This window comes from Amphiura filiformis, chromosome 1 (assembly GCF_039555335.1).
Source record: "Amphiura filiformis chromosome 1, Afil_fr2py, whole genome shotgun sequence".
In the NCBI taxonomy this organism is placed as follows: domain Eukaryota; kingdom Metazoa; phylum Echinodermata; class Ophiuroidea; order Amphilepidida; family Amphiuridae; genus Amphiura; species Amphiura filiformis.
In genome coordinates this window covers 97,579,489-97,599,745 of record NC_092628.1, presented here as the reverse complement: position 1 = coordinate 97,599,745, position 20,257 = coordinate 97,579,489, and the positions used below count along the sequence as shown (strand labels likewise).

At 35.2% G+C, this 20,257-nt stretch overlaps 1 protein-coding gene across 2 annotated transcripts in view; it reads left to right on the top strand.

The window, feature by feature from the left end:
* Positions 1-18,774, top strand: part of LOC140159541 (neuronal acetylcholine receptor subunit alpha-3-like) — a 199,755-nt gene extending 180,981 nt beyond the window's left edge. For both annotated transcript variants that reach the window (XM_072183043.1, XM_072183034.1), the window contains 5 exons: positions 7,638-7,682; positions 8,534-8,643; positions 12,402-13,288; positions 14,560-14,702; positions 16,799-18,774. In XM_072183043.1, coding sequence (XP_072039144.1) covers positions 7,638-7,682; positions 8,534-8,643; positions 12,402-13,288; positions 14,560-14,702; positions 16,799-17,005 — 1,392 coding nt within the window. In that variant the 3' untranslated portion in view covers positions 17,006-18,774. The remainder of the gene's footprint in view (positions 1-7,637; positions 7,683-8,533; positions 8,644-12,401; positions 13,289-14,559; positions 14,703-16,798) is intronic.
* The last annotated feature ends 1,483 nt before the right edge of the window (positions 18,775-20,257 follow it).

Sequence of the window (20,257 nt, the reverse complement as noted above, 5' to 3'; positions counted from 1 at the left end):
GAATTTTAAGTAAATATTAATTATATGCATTGAGGCAGATGACCTTATTTATATGATGCACGCAGGAACAAAAATATAGGACAAACGTCTGGAATTGAAAGCAAACTAAGAATAATACTTAACACATGATGTAAACTATACCAAACTCTGCAGTACAGCGCCTCCATGCGGTGTCATCATTTGGTGAATGGAACCAAAAAAACCTTCCTAAAATTTCAGAATTGGAATATTTTTAATATTTTTATGCTTAGATATTGAGAAGAACATACACAGAGCACAGCTATTACAAAAGAATGGGCACATCAGCCTTGATTCCAACATTCTGTTAGAACTGCTATTTTGGTTATATCCAAAAGTGTTAAAATGAGTTCGCTGAGGCCTTACAGCAAACCAATGTCCGTGAATCTAGGACAAATTGTGATTCTCATTCAATCAAAATAAAAGACAAATCTCGGCCAGACTGCGTGTTTGTATTGGAGTCCTTCCCCGTGGTCATAATACTCTAGGACTCAAAACATCTCAAATTCCCTCCATTGACGTAAGGAATTATACCGTCCCACATGCATGTTTAATGTCGAGAATACAATCGATTTAGGCTACATGTACTTCCGCATTTTTTCCTGAAACTAAGTAAGTGATAATACTTATTATACATACTGACACTTGTGGCAAAGCCAAAGTTTGAGGCACTAAGGTTTTATGAAAATCGTGAGATATGCGGCCAAGTGCACAACCCCCTTTTGATGACTTTGTTGGCAAGGAGGAGTTTTGTGCATAGTTTGTGCGGCTGTAGCAGTCGATTTCTTATGTATTATATTTCCTAGAGGCTTTTCAGAAGGTTTCAAACATCTACTTGAGTGTAACTGTTACTATGTTAAGTGAGTGTGAATTCCAAGTGACTTATGTCAATGTGATATATAAAGAATATACGTAACTTTTATACTTTTGTAATAATTTAAACTTTTCTTGACCAAAAACTGCACAAACGATTCGATTGTCATAATTATAGGACTTTTTCATTTTTATGCACACACACTAGTTGCATAAAATATTGAAAATTCACTTTAAAATTTCGAGCAACTTTTCCAATTAAACTGTGAAAGTTTCAGATTACATTCATGATAAAATTTCCTCGTCAACTTCTAACATACTTGAGCATGCACTTCTGACGAATTCTACCAACCAGTAGAGAGCAGACGACGGAAATTGAGTCGGAGACTTTAAGGGTATTTTGAGGAAAACGGAAATAGAAACATATTCAGTTGGGAAATAAGAATTGAGTGTTTTCAGCATTGTATAACCCAAAGGCAAAACGTTGTCATTAAACTTCTAAGACTTTGTCTTCTCTCATTATACTTGAATGTAAATACAGATATAAAGATGATAAGCGGTAGCAGCTTTTTCATGTTAAACTAAATTAGAACAAACCCTTTTACATATTTGACTTCGTTTGTGTCTCGTAATTTGATGAGGTTTATTACTGTCAAAGTCAACATATTGAATTTACATTTCACTAGGGATAATCGAATGTGCACATGTTTTATTGACAAAAGGTGCATTGAACAACTGAACAATAATGTTTTGTTGCTGGATGATAGTAGGATTAATATATACAATTACCTAGTCGAATACCATTTTAAGAACGAAACTTATTTCTAGTATCTTTTAAGGAAATAAATGTACTTGGATACCTCTTGTACTGATTTAGTTTTGTAGTTAGAAAGATAAGCGAGAAGAAATTATTTTTCGGATAGGTATCCTGATGCTTAAAAAACACTGAGGTTGTTAATATGAAATGGCATTTATATTCCTTTTTTTTTCTTCTTCTTTTCTTTCTAACATTTCATATCTTCAGACAAAGTCTGAAAAAGATCGCAGATAACAATACATAACATCACAATTGTTAGATTTATTTTCAATTTTATGAATTCGCTCTAGAATTAAATATAGAAAATTTAATATGTTCCATATAATGTTATCTCTTCGATTTAAGAGCTATATCACAGTGATTTCGACATGAAACATGCTGTGATATTTCATATCATTGCCTAAGAAATTGTGTTAAATAAGACCCTGGTCAATCTTTAAATATGCTGTCTGCTGAATCAATATCTTCTTTAGATCAAATAATTGTTGATAAGTTTCATACGGAAAACCTTTCTTCTTTTGAATACAAAAGCACATAAAAGCAAAAATAAGTTTCCTCGATCACTACCTTTGTAGGGTAATATGCTACAAACATTTTTCTTTTACGGTCAAGGACCCTACGATAACAGGAAGGCGTGAAGGCGTCCTGCACACATCATCGTAAGTAGTGAGTGCATTATACATTGATTGCTTCGTATCATAGTCCATGCTAATAAGACAAGACAATAAGAAGAGCAACGATATGAATTGCCTATAGCTGCAATGCTCCATCACACATCAAGCCTGCAAAGAAGAATGAGCTAGTTTTGGTATACTACGTAAACCAAATATAAATTACAAGACAATGTTACTGAAACTGAGTGAAATTAAATGAAAAAGAAAATTTAGGAAATTATATTAAATTAAATTAATTCAAAAATGTAACTTTAGTTCATAAATCAAATTAAATTAAGTGTAACCAAGATGCAAGACTATAATATAGCGTTTATCAAATTATCAAGGTTGAAAATTTCTTAAGATTTCATACATTTTTTTATTATATATGTATCATAGATGCTCAATGTTTTTTTTATTGGGAGTTGAGGATATCTTCAAATTCCACCTGCGTTTCAGTCGAACTTTGTGGATTGTGTATCTTTAGATAATCAACTTTCTGTCATATGGCAAATATATCAATCTGTGATGCCTAGTTGTACTAGTGATTCCATGACCAAACTAAATACACTACGTGGCTTGTCTTTTAAATAACACTGCTTTACATGCGTAAATAAGTTCATCAGGATTGTCAATACATATCATTTGTAAAATTTCATGTAAACAAATCAATTGGATTTGTTTACATGAAATATTACAAATGACTGCTTTACATGGTAATAGTAATTAATTCAGGTTTCACTGATCTGGAATAACTTTTCATAAATATAGTGTTCTATTGTTGATCCTTTTTTTATCACGAGAAAGTATTTACACGTTTTGTTTGCCTATTTAAAAAAACAAAATATAACATTCTCTTGGTTTACTTGTTTCCCATCATCAAGTTGGTATCAACTTATTCCTGTTGACTCTTGATTTATGGAAGAATAATAATATTCATACGATTAACTTATTTTAAAGTTTAGAAATTGACAACGATTAAAAGGGAATAAATACATGTCTGGCTGATATGACACTCACTGCAAGTAGAAAGTGTATTTCGAGTTGGTTAATGGTTGAATTAAAGCCCTCAGCACGGACACAATGTGTGCTCACTTTCAACAGTATGGCCGTAAGCTATGCCTTCTAATTATATATGTTTAAGGTGTATATTCTAAACTATGTACATATCCCTTTTCCCATCATACGTAAAATCCATTTGATTAGACTCTTGACTTTTGTTCAATATTATTTGGCTAAATATCATAAGAAGCGAAACCTAGTGCAGAAAAATGAGGGTACATTTGCATTATTGGGTACACCCTGTATTATATGATTTTTATAGTGTGGGCTGGGGGTGGTTGTGTGTGGGGGTGTGATAGTGTGGGAACGTGGGAACGTGGGTGCGCAAATACACCCTGTATTATAGAGCTAAAATAAGTACAAGTGCATGAGGCGTGGTTTTGTGTGTATGATGTGGGGTGGGGAATTGTATATGTGCGGAGTGCGAATCCTGTCTACTACGTAGTTTTGCGCACACTGAAATACGTTGTTTGTGTGTGGGGTGTGTGCACGAAAACACACAACAATTTTGATTACAAAATGCTCTTTCCGTAACCGGGTACAGCACGTATATTAGGGCTTCTAATTGAAGTGTAAACGATTTAGACGGGGTGGGTGTGAGTGGGGATGTATTTAGGGGTGGGGTGTGGGATATGTGTTTATGATGGGTGGGAGTAGGGTGGTGGTGTGTATGTGTATTCACTCACCCCTACATTTTTAAATGCGTTCTCTTTTGTTCTCCTGCTCGAAAGCACACACCGAATTTGATTGCAGAGTGCTCTTTCGGTCACTAGGTAGCAAACAATTAATCAAAATAGTTTTGATATAGATATTGAATATCAGTTTACGTATTGAAGCATGTTTCAAAACCAAAACGGAAACCGTCAATCTGCACGATATACTAGTATTCAAAATGTGTAAACTGGCAGTCATATATCATGTACATAAAAGGGTTTAAACAATGAGTTTCAAATACATGTACATTCTTTTAGTTGACAAGAGGGAATTATTTTAAGACGGTACAATACATTTCTGTAATTGAAAGCATAGAAAATCCCACTCAGGGAGCCCAGATTATGGCGCGCGTTTCAATGATTATTTTAATGTCTCTTCACTCATAAGCGTGAAAACATCTGCCGCTTTTTGTTTAGTTTTGTTTTTTGTTCTTTACTTCAGCTTCATTTTCATTGAATAAACATTTTCATTTCATTTGCGAGTCTATCTAACACTTGGAAACAGACTGTTTATATAGGTCCGCCTACGAATCGACCGGGAAGTTGAACTAACTGAATAGATAGGGAACAGAGGAAGTTACATCGATGAGCAGCGTGCATGATAATTAAGGGTTTACCTATATCAGTTGAACAGCGCCTCCTTGAAAATTCACTCTTCTCCTTAACCATACCCGCAGGAAGACTCACTATGTGAAATAAAACACCACCTACCAACTGATGAGGCCCAGGTGAAAACTGTAAAATGTACATCAGATCCAAATTCGTACATTGAGGTCAAATAATTATGTCCTCGAAAGATTGGTATAGAAACATTCTTTGGTCAGGAATGCTTCAAGAGCAGAGAAAATCAAATTCAAGTATTGTATTGCATTGCATGAAAACTAAAAGATGAAATCAACTGATAATTATATGCACTGAGGCAGATGACTTTATTTTGGTTATTTTGGTGTATTCAGAAACAAAATATATAGGACAAACGTCTGGAATTGAAAGCTGTATAAGATTATACTACAATGGTTTCCTTATTTTTCGGGGTTAATCGTGGATTTTAAAAATAAGTAAAATTTATATGTTTGCGACAAATGCACAACTTGTGTTTTCCATATCTCTCTGTCTGGTTACTATAATACAAATTAGAGTCACCGAAAACAAACACCAAGATTTACCCGTAAGGGACTCATCAACATATAATATATCTTGACTACACCCGTTTCAATAACTACTAGCGTATTTGCCATATACTTGGAAATCACTTAGTGACCAGTTTACGGAAACGGGAAATGATGAATGAAGTCACATAACTTCTTACATTACGAATAATAGCAGCAATTTGATGTTGATGCTGACAAGTACGAATAATGCATACCAATTTGTCACGGATGCTGTAATACTTGTACAGTTTATTTGATGCTACTTTTCAGGATCATTGGGATTGCATGCGACTTTTAAGTATACAGTGAGAGTTGATTTGGTTGCATTCGGTGAAATCAGATCTTCAACTCAAAAGGTTGCATTAGCGCACCTGGGCTATCTATGGTGCTAGTATTGGTATTAACCCTCGGTGTATAGATACCATTATGAATCATATCCATTTTACATATTTATTCATCTTTAATTTTGTATTTTAGTTGGTGTAAGTGTATTCAAATTCATATATAATAATGATGAATTATTGTTAAAGGCTAGGATATAATAGGTAGCATAGCCATGTTAGTAGCACAATAATTTAGTTTTACTCAAACATAAAGGTTCCGCGTATGAGGCTCTATGAATGCTCTAGGATTGCTAGCTGGGTGTGACTTACTTCCTTCACTCCGTTCATCCATTTTTCTTTGGTAAACTGCTAACACTAGAACTGCTGTTTTAGTTGCATCCGAAAGTATTAAAATAATAGTTCGGTGACCCTTTACTGTTACACAAACTCATGTCAGTACATGAATCTAGGACAAACTGCGATTCTCATAATTCCATCAAAATAAAAGACAAATCTCAGGTCAGACTCTGCGTTTGTTTCTCGTGGTCTTATTAGGACTCAGCATCTCCAATTCCCTCCTTTGACGTAATGAATTATACCGTCCCACATATACATGTATAATGTCGAGACTACAATCGATTTAGGCTACAGGTACTTCTGCATCTTTTTTCTCAAACTAGTAAGTGATAATGATTATTACAAATTCTGACACTTATGGCAAAGTTTGAGGCACTAAGGTTTTGTCATAAGCTTGAGATATGCGACCAAGTGCACAACCCCTCTTTGATGACTTTGTTAGAATGGCGACATTTTGTGTACGTGATATAGTTTCTGGAGCAGTCGATTTCTTTTATATTTTATTTCTTAGAGGCTTTTCAGAAGGTTTCTAACATCTACTTGAGTGTAACTATTACTATGTTAAGTGAGTGTGAATATCAAATGACTTATGTGAATAAAGTAACTTGTATACTATTGTAATAATTTAAAATTATTTTATTTTATTGACAAAAAAGCAAAGCTTTCGATTATCAGGACTATGGGGCTTTTTCACTTACATACACACACTCTAGTTGCTTAAAATATTAAAATGTCGCTTTGAAATTTTGAGCATCTTTTCCAATTAAATTGTGAAAGTTTCAAATTACATGATAAAATTTCCTCGTCAACTTCTAACACACTTGAGCACGCACTTCTGACGAATTCTACCAACCAGTAGAGAGCAGACGACGGAAATTGAGTCGCAGACTTAATAAGGGTATTTTGAGGAAAACGGAAATAGAAACATATTCAGTAGGGAAATAAGAATTGAGTGTTTTCAGCATTGTGTAACCCAAAGGCAAAACGTTGTCATTAAACTTAGACTTTGTCTTCTCTCATTATACTTGAATGTAAATACAGAAATAAAGATGATAAGCGGTAACGGCCTTCTTCATGTTAAACTAAATTAGAACAAACCCTTTTATATATTTGACTTCGTTTGTGTCTCGTATTACTTTCAAAGTCAACATATTGAATTTACATTTCACTAGGGATAATTGAATGTGCACATGTTTTATTGACAAAAGGTGCATTGAACAACTGAACAATAATGTTTTGTTGCTAGATGATAAAAATTAAAATGCATAATTTCTTAGTCGATTAAAAATGAAATAGATTCTATCTTTTCAGAGGAAATACATATATTTTGATCTCTTTTTAGGAGTTATAAACATAAGCGATAAAAAAGTAATTTCCATAAAGGCCTATTATTATCCTAATGTTTAAAAACTCAACATGTGGTAAAGTTTTTTTTTTTTTTTAAACTTCCGTGGTCGGGGTACGCGCTGGCGAATTGCGATCGCGTAAAAGTGACAAGGTCGCCTACTACTCGCCGAACAGACAACCAATGGGTCAACCGCCTTGTTGTCAAGTGCGTGATCAGCCAATCAGCGTGATTGCTTATTTTTTCTGTGTGTACGCTCGTAGACGCCGGGCGCACAGCTCGGATCACGGAAGTTTAAAGAAATTAACTTTAGTTAGTTTTAAACGAACAAAAATATGTCTATATGACCATTCATATTTCGTTTTCTTCTTTTTTTTTCTTCCAGGATGAAAGAAATCAAGTATTTACAACGAAAGTTTGGCTAAAACAGGTAACGAGAATAAGATAAATAATTATGAATACCGAAAACCTCGTCTACAAGCATATAGAGTGTTTTGAAAATGCTACATTAATACGAAACAGCCAATATGCCAATATAAAAGATTGGTCTTACGATAATACTTTTGTATATGCTTTTAACTTATTTGCTCAAACTTCATAATGTTATAATTTTGTCGATAGTTGGCGCCTAGATTAATTTAGCTTTCATCAAGAGCATCCTATACGCTTGTAGACGAGCTTTTACGGTATTAATTTTAATCAACATATGCCATTGTTGGCCATGCCATAGTTGATTGTTGAGAAATAATAGATATGTGATTAAAATCATGACGAACGCACTCTCTCAAACAGATAGTATAGCAAGGTGTTCACGCATACGCACAAACACCGCACACCTGTCCGCACTCTGTATGTTCGAGCACGCACCTCAATGCGCACACATAACACCCACACAAACTAGTATGACACATGGTGCAATTTATTATGGAAGAGCCTCTTTACCTTAAAATAAATATGTGTTTTGTTTTACGGAAGATACACTCCACCTTGAAATGAAACATTATTATGTATGCTTTCGGTCAGCAGAGCGATGCACACATGCGAGCACACCCCGACACCCCATAACTTCACGCACCCCACCCATGCACACATGAGATATAATACTCACCCAATACCCACATATCTAGTCTAGACTGAAGTTTATAACATTTGGGAAATGCAATTTTGAACAAAATGTTGTTTTTCCCGGCCTTGCACTGCTCTGCACCTCACTCCTTTGAGGCATTATTACTACGTAACGTCCACAATTATTTCTTCCTTTATATCATTACCTATGATCAGGTATGGCCGGACTACAAGTTAGCATGGAATCCAAGTCGGTTTGGCAAAATTACTTCAATCAAGATTCCAGTAAACATGATTTGGACACCAGATATATTGATCTATAACAAGTAAGACATTGTATTTAAACAACGTTGCATACGACGATAATATTCTTAGGTCCGTATGCACAAAACAAGTTAGACCTATTGTAACTATGGAGGGTAGACTAAGGGAGAAATCGATTTTATTTTCTTCCTTTACTCCTAGCAAATCCATCTAATATTAAGCTACATGTATTTGCCCTTAAAAGGATCTAAAATAATATAGAATACGGTATGCAAATATATACCAAAGAGTTCCTTCTCCCTAGACTAAACTCCATAGTTAGACCAGGTCTACAGTTATACCTGGGCTAAAGTTAGACCTGGTCTAATTTGTATTGTGCATTTGGACCTTGAAGTTAATCTTTTAACTACAGTATAAATTCTACAAAACATAATTAATGTGATTGGAAATGTTTGTTGGATGTTACTCAATTGTTTAAAGTTAACATTAAGGAAAGTCACTAATATTGTATGTCGCCTGTGTTGTTAATACATCATGTTGTATTAGAACCTCCATAGTTAACTATAATAAGACACTATTGACCCATTCCATGTCAACTCCAGGGATGTGCACCGCAGCACCTCTTCAATTTTTTTCTTTTTCTGTGTGGTGGTAGATATTGATGAGAAAGTAAAATTCCGAAAATTTGAGCTTCATACTCCATTTCATTTTCCCGTGGCATCAATTTGAAATTTAGGGGGGTCAGCGTAAAAAATGTGTCGCAACGCGAAAGACAACGTTTGGAGGTCCATAAATGTATAAAGGGAACCATTTACAACTTTGAAAAGTATGTATCCTGGGGTACTTATTTGTGTAGAATTCAAATCTGGCATCAGAAAACTTGTAACTCCTTTACTTTAACAGATATAGGGCCCTCAAAATGCAACTTCGTCCATCCAGGACCAACTTTGGGGGGTCAAAACTCCAAAAGTAAAAATAATTTTTTTGTCCATTTTTTTGCCAGTCAGAGCCCTTTGGTAGGACATTACTCTTATCCAATATTGAGCCTATTAGAATACTTTTAGCTGAGATATTACCCATGCAAAACCCCAATTGTACATTTTTTGTACATTTTGACCCCCCTGAAAACCAATGTCAGACATTTTGCCCCACCATCAACTTCAGGTATGTTGAAGATATGTCCTTGGACAACATTTCTGAGAGATATTGGCTTTGGGACTCGATGGCTTCAACACATCAGTAAGGTTTGCATTCTCCATAGAGTTATACACATTTTTGATTTCGCATGTATAATGACCTATGTACAACTCTATGGAGAATGCAAACCTTACTGATGTGTTGAAGCCATCGTGAAATCAGCAAACAAATGGTATTAGAACATCAGCAAACAGACTAACAAAATGACAAGGGAATTTTCAAAAAAACTTTTATCATGAAACGTAAAGTATAACTCATATTATTTGGCTAATTCAAATTTTAAATATATGTAAATAGCGCCCCCAATTTTCGCACAAATGTTCAGTTTATTGAATAAAATTACCACAAAAAGCAGAAAAAAGATGAATAATTTAATATAGAAACGAAAACCTGCTACCAAATAAATGTGTATGTACAATTTCTTACTGTGATAGCTGTTGGTAGTATTCAAGTCTAGAATTGAACATTATGATTATGTTTTGCTATTAATAAATGATCTCATCAAACAACCGTGAAGAAGGGCCAATGAAACCAGGACTCGCTTTGTCGACAGTATGCTTCGACTATAATCAGGCCCGTACGCAGGGGGGGGGGGGGGTGCGGGGGGTGCGACCGCACCTCCCCAAATTTGGAAAAAGTATACAAAAAGTCCCAAAATTTCAGAATTTGCGAGCAAAAAATCAGGTTTTTTACGTTTTTTGGTCAAAAAAGGTCCAAATTTGGGAAGAAAGTCCACTTTTCACAAAATTCCCCCCTCAATAGAAAAAAGTCCACTTTTTCAAAATCAGCACCCCCAAAAAAATCCTGCGTACGGGCCTGACTATAATTATTTATAAATACTCATGATCAAATCCTCATACCATTGACCACTATACAGAAAAGGATAGGAAATCTTCAGATAAATATCATCAAATTTAAGTATTAATTGAATAGCAAAATTATTACACATGGGGGATTCCTACAGGGTGTCCCAAAAAAAAGAGGCCCCTTATTGCGCCCTCGTTTTCTCCTATTTTTGAAAAGTTGATTAAATATATTTTGGTATGTAAAGAAACCTTTAAATCGTTAGCTTTAATAAACCAAAACAATTATTTCAATCGGCTCACAACTTTTGAAGATATGCTCTTTTGAATAAAAGTACCCGTTTTCACTCTGTCCACGGATAGCAAACAGAGTGGTTGGGATGGCTCATGCTGTGGAGTGGCCTGCACGATCACCAGACCTCACACACATGTTTTTCCTTTGTGGCAAAATCCAAGATCTTCGCAAACGTACTACTGAATGCATTCGCAAGTATCCGGCGAACAAGGATGGTACGCAACGCAATTGATGCAATAGAGGGCAGAGCAGCACAGTAAACTCACTTCAGAAGAACCAAAGACAAACCAAACAACCTTTTAGGGCTACCTTTTATCCTAAAAAGAGAAATAACTTATGTTGTAAATATAAAAAAAAGCAAGAAACAAACAAAGTTAAAAAGTAAGAAACATAATAAAACAAAAAGGCATACATAACCAAGAAAAAATAAGTAATTGCAAGTAAAGCAAAGAAAGTCTCATTCGGCATCCATTTTACCATAGACCTTAAATTGTCTATGATTTTACCCACAAATTAATGACACTATTAACAAAATCCATTACCCATAAACCCACCGGTAAAGCTCATTCCATAAATAAAGTTATTTTATAAAGTTATCATTGAGGAATGTTTGATATTCATGCATGGTATATGGACTCCTTTTCAATCTTTGAAGTAGCCAAACCTTCTCCGTGGACAGAGTGAAAAAACGGCATATCTTCAAAAGTTTTGAGCCGATTGATATAATTGTTTTGGTTCATTAAAGCTAACGACTCAAGGTTTCTTTACATACCAAAATATATTTGATCAACTTGTCAGAAATAGGAGAAAAAAGAGGGCGCAATGAGGGGCCTCTTTTTTTGGGACACCCTGTACTTTGTAATATGTTATCAAAAGCAACACTTTGAAATTAGTTGCCTACGGAAAAAATATTTATCGACGTTTGCCGTCTTTGCATTCAAATGTATAGAAAGACCACCCGCTGTGTAGAAGGTCACTTCGAGACTTACTGTCTACTAGCTGTTGTGGCAGCGCGGAGTTGGTCACGTGCGTATTTATAAATACGTATTTATAAATATAGTCGAATCATACTAGTCGAAAATAATGGTCGCTATGATGAATCTAGGCTTAACCGTAACCATAACCTTAACCCTTACCCTATCTACACTATGATCAGCTCGTAATAGGCGAGACTTATTCGGTTTTTGTTACTGTGCGCGTCAATAAAGTCCCAACTTACGCCTGCATACATTCACAAAAGCGCGCACCAGTTCAGCTAGCAATACGCAAAGCGCCATTCGCGTAGGTGGTGCACCAAGCTGTTTGTACGCTCTTCTATATCAATCCACGATGCTATGAGTCCCGCCGATTACGAGCTGATCAGAGTATAACCTTATTTCATATTCGATACTTTCAATTTTCAATATAGCGAACTTTCGACATAGACACAGACACAACTACATCGACATCCCATCCCATCCCGGGCATCTCATGGATATTGTCTTGGGCATAATTTATTTATTTCATTGTTTTTCTTCCAATCCAGTGCGGACGGCCCTTTTGACATGATGTCAAAGACTTCCAAATCGTCCATGTGGGCAAGCGTGGACTACAATGGGACAGTCACCTGGTTTCCTCCTGTTGTTTACAAAAGCTCTTGCAAGATCAACGTTCTCTATTACCCATTTGATGAACAAAATTGCACAATGAAATTTGGATCCTGGACGTACGATGGATACACTGTGGATTTAGTTCCTTTTCGAGAAAAAGCCATCAGAAAGGACTATTGGCCGAATGGCGAATGGGTTATACACGAGATGCCATGTGTTAGACATGTTGTAAAATATCCATGTTGTGCTGAAGATTATATTGATGTTACATACTACTTTATAATCCGTCGTCAACCACTCTACTACTTTGCATATTTATTACTACCATGCGCACTTATATCATTCAATACAGTGTTGGTCTTTTATCTGCCCCCTGACACAAGCGAAAAGATGGCGCTCTGTACAGCTATTCTGTTGTCACTCGCTGTGTTTCTTCTACTCGTGACTCAACAAATTCCTGCAAATGCGAACAACTTTCCTCTTATAGTAAAATATCTAACTTTCACTATGTGTATAGTTTCTTCATCAATTGCTCTAACTGTATTTGTATTGAACATCCGCTTCCGTTCACCAGACACTCATCAAATGTCTGGATGGATTAGACTTGTATTTATCGAAACATTGCCAAAGTTTTTGGGGATGCAAAGACCAGAAAGATACAGTAAGAGATACCGAACTGTTGGTATAGCTGTCACTAGGGATGCACTAGCAAAGAATCATCTGGATTCTAATAAAATTGTGATGGAAAACAAAGGCAATAACTATACAGTACGTATGCGTAATACACTGGATTACGGTACTGAATCAGATTCAGACACAGACGGTAAGATTTAGATTTAGAAACATTTATCATATTATTTCAAAGATTATGAATTATTTTGAATGCAATCCAATTTCTCATAAAGTCTAAACATCTGGATCCTGTTAAGAATGTTTTGTAAACAGGCCATTTAAAGGAAAATATTTTGATATTCAAACAACTACATTTCACAAATCGAGCGGATGCCCTCAACAGGTTATTTGACGTGGTTCCATGTACATTGGTTCATAATAACCAAATGCTCATGATTTCCAAAGGAAATTTTCCTTCAAATTGGTGTTCATTTCATTGACAAAAAAAGAAGATTACTAAACTCCAAACCACCGTAACATTTAAAATGGTGCAGGCGGGAAGGCGTTTTAGAGTAGCGAACGGCTCCATTTGTCATTTTGGAGATGTAAATCACCACATCTTGTTCAAATTAAGCCACGTAATTAGTTTGGTAGAAAAAAAGTGTGCAGAACAAATGTCTGTATGCGTGGAACGTAATGATTTCCTCATGTCATCGAGCGATTGCCTGTAACGATACCTTTTGGACGCACTTTATTTTTATCCCAAATCGTGGTTTCAATAACACAAAGGTCGCCCAATTTTTCATGATCAACCGTTTTTATGGAAGTGGAAACAGTGAAAGGTCAAAAGTCATCTAATTGGACTATCAAATTACGGGTTTGGTTTACAGTTTGTCAGCCGTATTGATTTCATCACAATTAACCAATCAAATAAAAGGGTTTCCCAACACTATATACAAGAGAGGTTTACGCGGCCTCTCTGGTCCATCAATAACTTGACATAAAATATGGGAAACCATTAAAGGAGGATTTCGTGATCCTAGCATCCTCTTTTATGACATTTTCCAGTACATATCCACGAAAAAACCTATTCCCAAAATTTCAGTTGATTCCGATTTTGCGTTTGCGAGTTATGCATGATTATGTGTATTACACTGCTCCATAGACAATGCGTTGTAATTTCGTTCTGGTGCACCAGAACGAAATTCAAATTTCACGATATCTTTGCAAAACGAATTAATCTGCAAGAAATATTTTGTACATAAACATTATGTAGCCAGAGGTTTCCAGTGATATAAAAATCTCAACTTTTTTGAGAAAAGTGGGGGATGAGGCTGTGGATCACGAAATGCCCCTTTAAGAGGGGCGTTATTTATTTAATTTGAAAATCACCATTGTTTACTATACGAAATTGTGGAATTGTTAAGGCAAAATTATTAAATAGTGTAAAACGTAATCTTAACCCTAATTATTTTCATCCAGGTCCATCCAGTAATATTCTATCCCGGTACTTGCCGTCTGGACCACAAGATATGGATAGCACTGAAGGAATAATGATTCATAGAGCAGTGGAAGAGATTATGTATCTAACATCGAGAACAATGAATGATCAAGATATGAATCAGGTAAAACAATTAAAATATTAATTATTAACTTCATTTTCATATTCCAAAATATAACTAATGTGGGTTAACCAACACTTTATCCATACTATCTATGGGGCCTTGTGGTGTATAGCTTTGGCTCTCATATCACGAATGATTAAATTACCAACATGACACCCACATAGGTAGGTAGTAGGTATCAAGATTATTCAGATGAAAACATAATATCAAATCAGACCATCCGCCTTTAAGGGATGGGGTATGAACGTTTGGACAGTATTTATTGTGGGACATTAGAGCACATCAGACATATCGAATTGTATTCTGAATACGAAGAATGTCCTTCTGATATCAAATAATTTTGATTTTTTGAAATTCGCAATGTAATACACATTTCATGGCAAATAGCTAAAATTGATATTTTTGATATTTAACAGTACTCGAAGTAAACTTTATAAATCTGATGATTTATACTTAAAGTTTATGCAGGTGAAATGAAAAGCCGACGATCAATTGAACATTTTGACCTTTCGTATTGAAGATATGTATTATTTTCCCCAAAAAACCACAAAAAAAAATAGGTCTTTTTGGGAAAAAAATCCATATCTTCAATATGAAAGATCAACATTTTCAATTGATCGTCGGCTTTTCCTCCCAGCTACATGCACTTTTAAGAATATATCATTAGATTTATAAAATTTACTTCGAGTACTGTTATAGATCAAAAATTTGAAAAATATCAAATTTTAATAATTTGTCATAAAATTTGTATTATATCGTGAATTTCAAAAAATGCAAATTATTTGATATTAGAAAGACATTCTTCGTATTCAGAATGCAATTCGATATGTCTGATATGCTCTCATGTCCCACAAAAAATACTGTCGAAACGCTCAAAACGCTTATTCCAGATCCCTTAAGTGCACGTGATTATTTGAGGCGAAAGTTATGGCTCTTACTAAGGCACAACATCGAATTTGGTCCTATAGAACTATCGGTGCTCGGTCAAGTACCAATGACTCTTAAAATCACTCCATATAATAAATTGTATCAAGCACAGTATTTAACAGTTGCATAGTGTTATTGTTTTTCATTTAAATAAGAGACGAATGCCCTGTACAAATGCTCAGGGTGGGATAAAGTGCCACCGATATATCCGGGCACCGGTAGTGCTATAGGACCAAAAACGATGTTGTGCCTAAGAGACGCAAATAAATCATTTGGTAGGGGAGAGTGGGGTAAGTTGAGCCAAGGGGTAAGTTGAGCCACCCCCTCTAGAAAGAAAATTAAAAACTTATCTTACTTTGCAGTTCCACTTATTTGTATATGACATAACAGAGGCTTCTCAAGTGTAATATGGAATCACTTGCTCATAGGGTAAGAAAGCTGCATTAGAAAGTTCAGTTTTCGCACTTTTGTTGAACTTTTGGCAAAAAACAATTTTTTTCATGTTTCACCCAGAAAGAAAAATGCTAAAATGATAACATTCTGGGTATTGAGGATGTGATATATGAACACTATTTTAGGAAACTATTTACAACTGTAACAAGTTTTAGTCAGGCGGGAGGCTTGGTTGTTGACAAAAAGGGCCACATGGGGTAAGTTGAGCCATAGGCCATGGGGCAAGTTGAGCATAGGAAAAACCTGCAGAAATTTCCCCAAATTTTTTTTTAAAGTAAAATCTTGTCAGAAATTACTTGTATGCAATATTAGATCAAACTACTTCTATATCAAACTATTTTTCGAAATAAATACCTGAAAACAACAATTAAAAAAAAAGGCCAAATTTAATTTCACAGCTATGGCATATACTGTGCATTTCTATGGTGGCTCAACTTGCCCCTGCGACTGGCTCAACTTACCCCACCGTTGGGGTAAGTTGAGCCAATTTGCAAATGATTTTTGAAGTCTCACTGTGAGAAAGTGCAAAATATTGATTACAATTTTGTGGTATCATAACCAAGTAAACATACATATGTTTCATTTGTAACACTGCATTTGGGTCCTGCTTTATTTACTTGAGCGTAGGGAGTGTAAATGTAAAAAGTGGCTCAACTTACCCCACTCTCCCCTATTGATGACGCAAAAGTGAATTTATGTTTTTATTTTTTCTACAGGCTCGCGAAGACTGGAAGTACACAGCTATGGTAATAGATCGTGTCTTTCTTATCATATACTTGCGTGCAGTATCCGCGGGGACTCTTGCCATCATCTTCGAAGCACCCCAAGCCCTCACTTTCTTCAAAAATATCATCACCAATTCCGGTTTGGAAGAAGAATATACCGATGATGTTGAATATGTAGTAAACAGGACCCTGTCTTGATGTCTGCAAAGCAGATAGATATTTTTTGGTAGATTTTACAAACACATTTTGTATGTTAACATTAACAGTGTATTTCCTATGTAATTGTACCGCAATGAGTTTCTAAAGACTATAGTCTCAAATTGAAACTGATTATAAGATCGAAAATTATTGGGCTCTCACAAAGTACAGCTTGCATTTCATTGGAATCCTGAGACTGAAGTACAGAAAAGTGCTTTTCAGTGTTATACATTTAAATGAAGCAAAAAAAAAAAAAAGGAAATGTTAAAATCGAAGAACTGTAAAGTGGTGTATAATTATATTATAGTGTTACATTTTGTGGCTGAGCAGCCAAGTTCAAAATTAAAAAGAAAGTTGAAACGATGAACAGGAAATGTGCTGCTATAATAGCTGTACTGATTGAATGCTGAAATCTGATCAAAGTTGCAATTGAGTGGCTGTGTGCTTGAGCTCTGCTGACAGTCATACCACCTGTACTTTGCAAGCATTTTGGCAAACGATATATGGTTCCATTTCATGGAGTATGTTCCATGGTGAGGATGCACGTAAGAACTAATGTTCTTCTGTATCGTTAATGATGAAAGATTTGTATTTGGGAAAGAAAGAGGTACCTTAAATCAAGCAAGTCAAAATGTTCTGCACAAGATGAGAATAAATTTATGACACTTTCAATAATTTAATAATGTTAATAAGGACCGTGAATTTAAACCATAGTGTGAGATGGGATGTTTCAGATTATACAATAGTTATCAATGTCAATTGTTTTTTAATTACTTATGATAAGTTGGGTATGATTCGCGACAATATTTGACCGTTGTTGACTTTTAATTGACATGATTACGAACAGTAACATTTTATGTTGTCCTGTGAATACGCGGGCTCTATAATTAAAGACAGAGATAAAAACAATTTATCGCGTCTGATGTCACTGTCAATTACGATCCTTGATTGGTTTACACAGGTTAATCAGCGCGTAAAAGGAAGACCGATCTATCTGGTGCTGATCGGAAAAAAGGAATAGCAGCAAATGGCGAAAAATTACGTACTTTTACAAGGCAAAAAGCAGCTTTTCTAGGCACTGTCGACATGATGCCTTCACCAAAGAAAGTTTCCTACTATAAAGACCTAACTTTTGAGATGGTTTGCAAAATTAACAATAAGGCGCCCGGTTATAAATCAGCGTTCAGCAAGTCATCATCACGACACTTGTAAACAAACCGTGCTCGAATTTGAATGACAGACGACGTGAGACGCGGTAAATTGTTTTTATCTCTGTCTTTAATTATACCTTTGTACAAATTGGCGAATTTCTTGGAAATTTGGGATTTTGTAATGACCGGGTTCTTTCTAAGAATATATAACTTATGGTGTGGCTACATACATGCGAGCATTGAATTCAAAGCCTTTTAGAACAAAATACATTTCATTTCTTGTATTAGAACTACGAGCGTAAGATGTACTAGCATTTGATATGTCTAAAAACAAAGTCTCTACAAATTCATCTTAAAGCTCTGCCAGTACCATGTTAGAGTGTACTGTACTGCACAGACTGTGTTTCATTTGACCATTGTCCATTGTACCTGGAAGCTTCAGCAAGAACTTAATTTCCATACGTTGTGCTTAAAGGAGGATTTCGTGATCCTAGCATTCTCTTTATATGACATTTTTCAGTAAATATCCACGAAAAAAGCTTATTCCCAAAATTTCAGTTGATTCCGATTTCGTTCTGGTATATCAGAACAAAATTGGCGATGTTAACGAAATAATCTGCAAGATCACAAAATGCCCTTTTAACATAACCCACATAATTGAAGCATTGGGAGTTAGCCCTCATAACGTTATTTGTAGAATTCAAATCATGAAAATAAAATGACACCCATTGTATTTTCATGTGTAGATAATTGAATACCTGAGTGGAAGAAGGGCCCAACTCCATCAAAACTGTTTTTGAGATATTAGAAAAAACTTAATATTTGGAAAAGTTTTATAGACAGAATGTTTTTCATCTTCAGGGGACCTTTAATACATGAACATACAATACTACATATATTCGAAATTATATATGATGTTTCCATGGCAACGGTACAGACCTTAATACGAGCTGGAGTTGGGCCCTTCTTCCACTAATATACTGCAAGTGCCAGTTCCGTGAGCAGATGTGTTATAAATACCACAGAAATTTGATAATTATCCATTAATTCCATAAGTAGAAGCATATAATATGTTAGCAATAAAGTTTATTGTAGTGAAAAGCAGATTTCATAAATTCCTCTTTAACCCAATATTTGTGGAAGAAGGGCCCAACTCCATGGAGTTGGGCCTTTCTTCCATAAAAACCATGATTAAGTGTACATGGAAGACTATTTAGAGAGTGAATTTTGGCTCATCTTTCACACACAAGGAAGAACAATCTGCTGGCAATAAAATGCTGGGTCAAACTCATTTTTGTAAAAACTTGGAGTTGGGCCCTTCTTCCACTCAGGTATTCAATTATTATTCTTATGGGTGTATCAAGTATTAATCATAATTATTGGCTTATCAAGGAATGCAAAGTGTTAAAACTTTCTCAAATTCCTGTTATGCATATGCGTCATTGTGTTTGTGTAAAGCTATGCCTCCCAGCTGATAACAGTATAAGTACCAACAGCTTTAATATTACGTCACTACCATGTCTTATCTAAACACGCACTCGTGAAACTGACCTCAAAGTGTAAACGCGCCCTCATTCCTAAATACGCACAGAAGGCTTTCCCATTAAACAATACATTTTTGAATTATTAATGATTTTTATGCAAATGTCTCATTTTCACCGGATATGACTGGAATTAATTCTACCTTAATAACAAGTTTGATACCACTCACTGATCCCGAAGTAAGATCAGATGTCTTTCTGTTAACTAGAACGAGCGCAAAGGATGGTCACACAATTTAATAAAGTCATTCGGTTAATCACCATGATCACGTAAGATTTGACGTCGTGGAGGGGGTGCAACAAATATGGTAAAACATGTTTAAGGTGCCGTTGAAAGAGATATCCCTGCAAACACAAAACGTTTTTAAAACGTTTTATACCGATTATATTTGAGGTTTTTGGTTTAGGAAAAACGTTTTAATGACATTAAAATGTCGGGTTATATAAAGGTCATGAAAACATTTTAAAACGTTTTGTATGAAAACACACTACAAAAATATTTGTAAAATGTTTTAAAACATTATTGTAAAATATTTTTGGCAAACATTTTTGCCAAATAT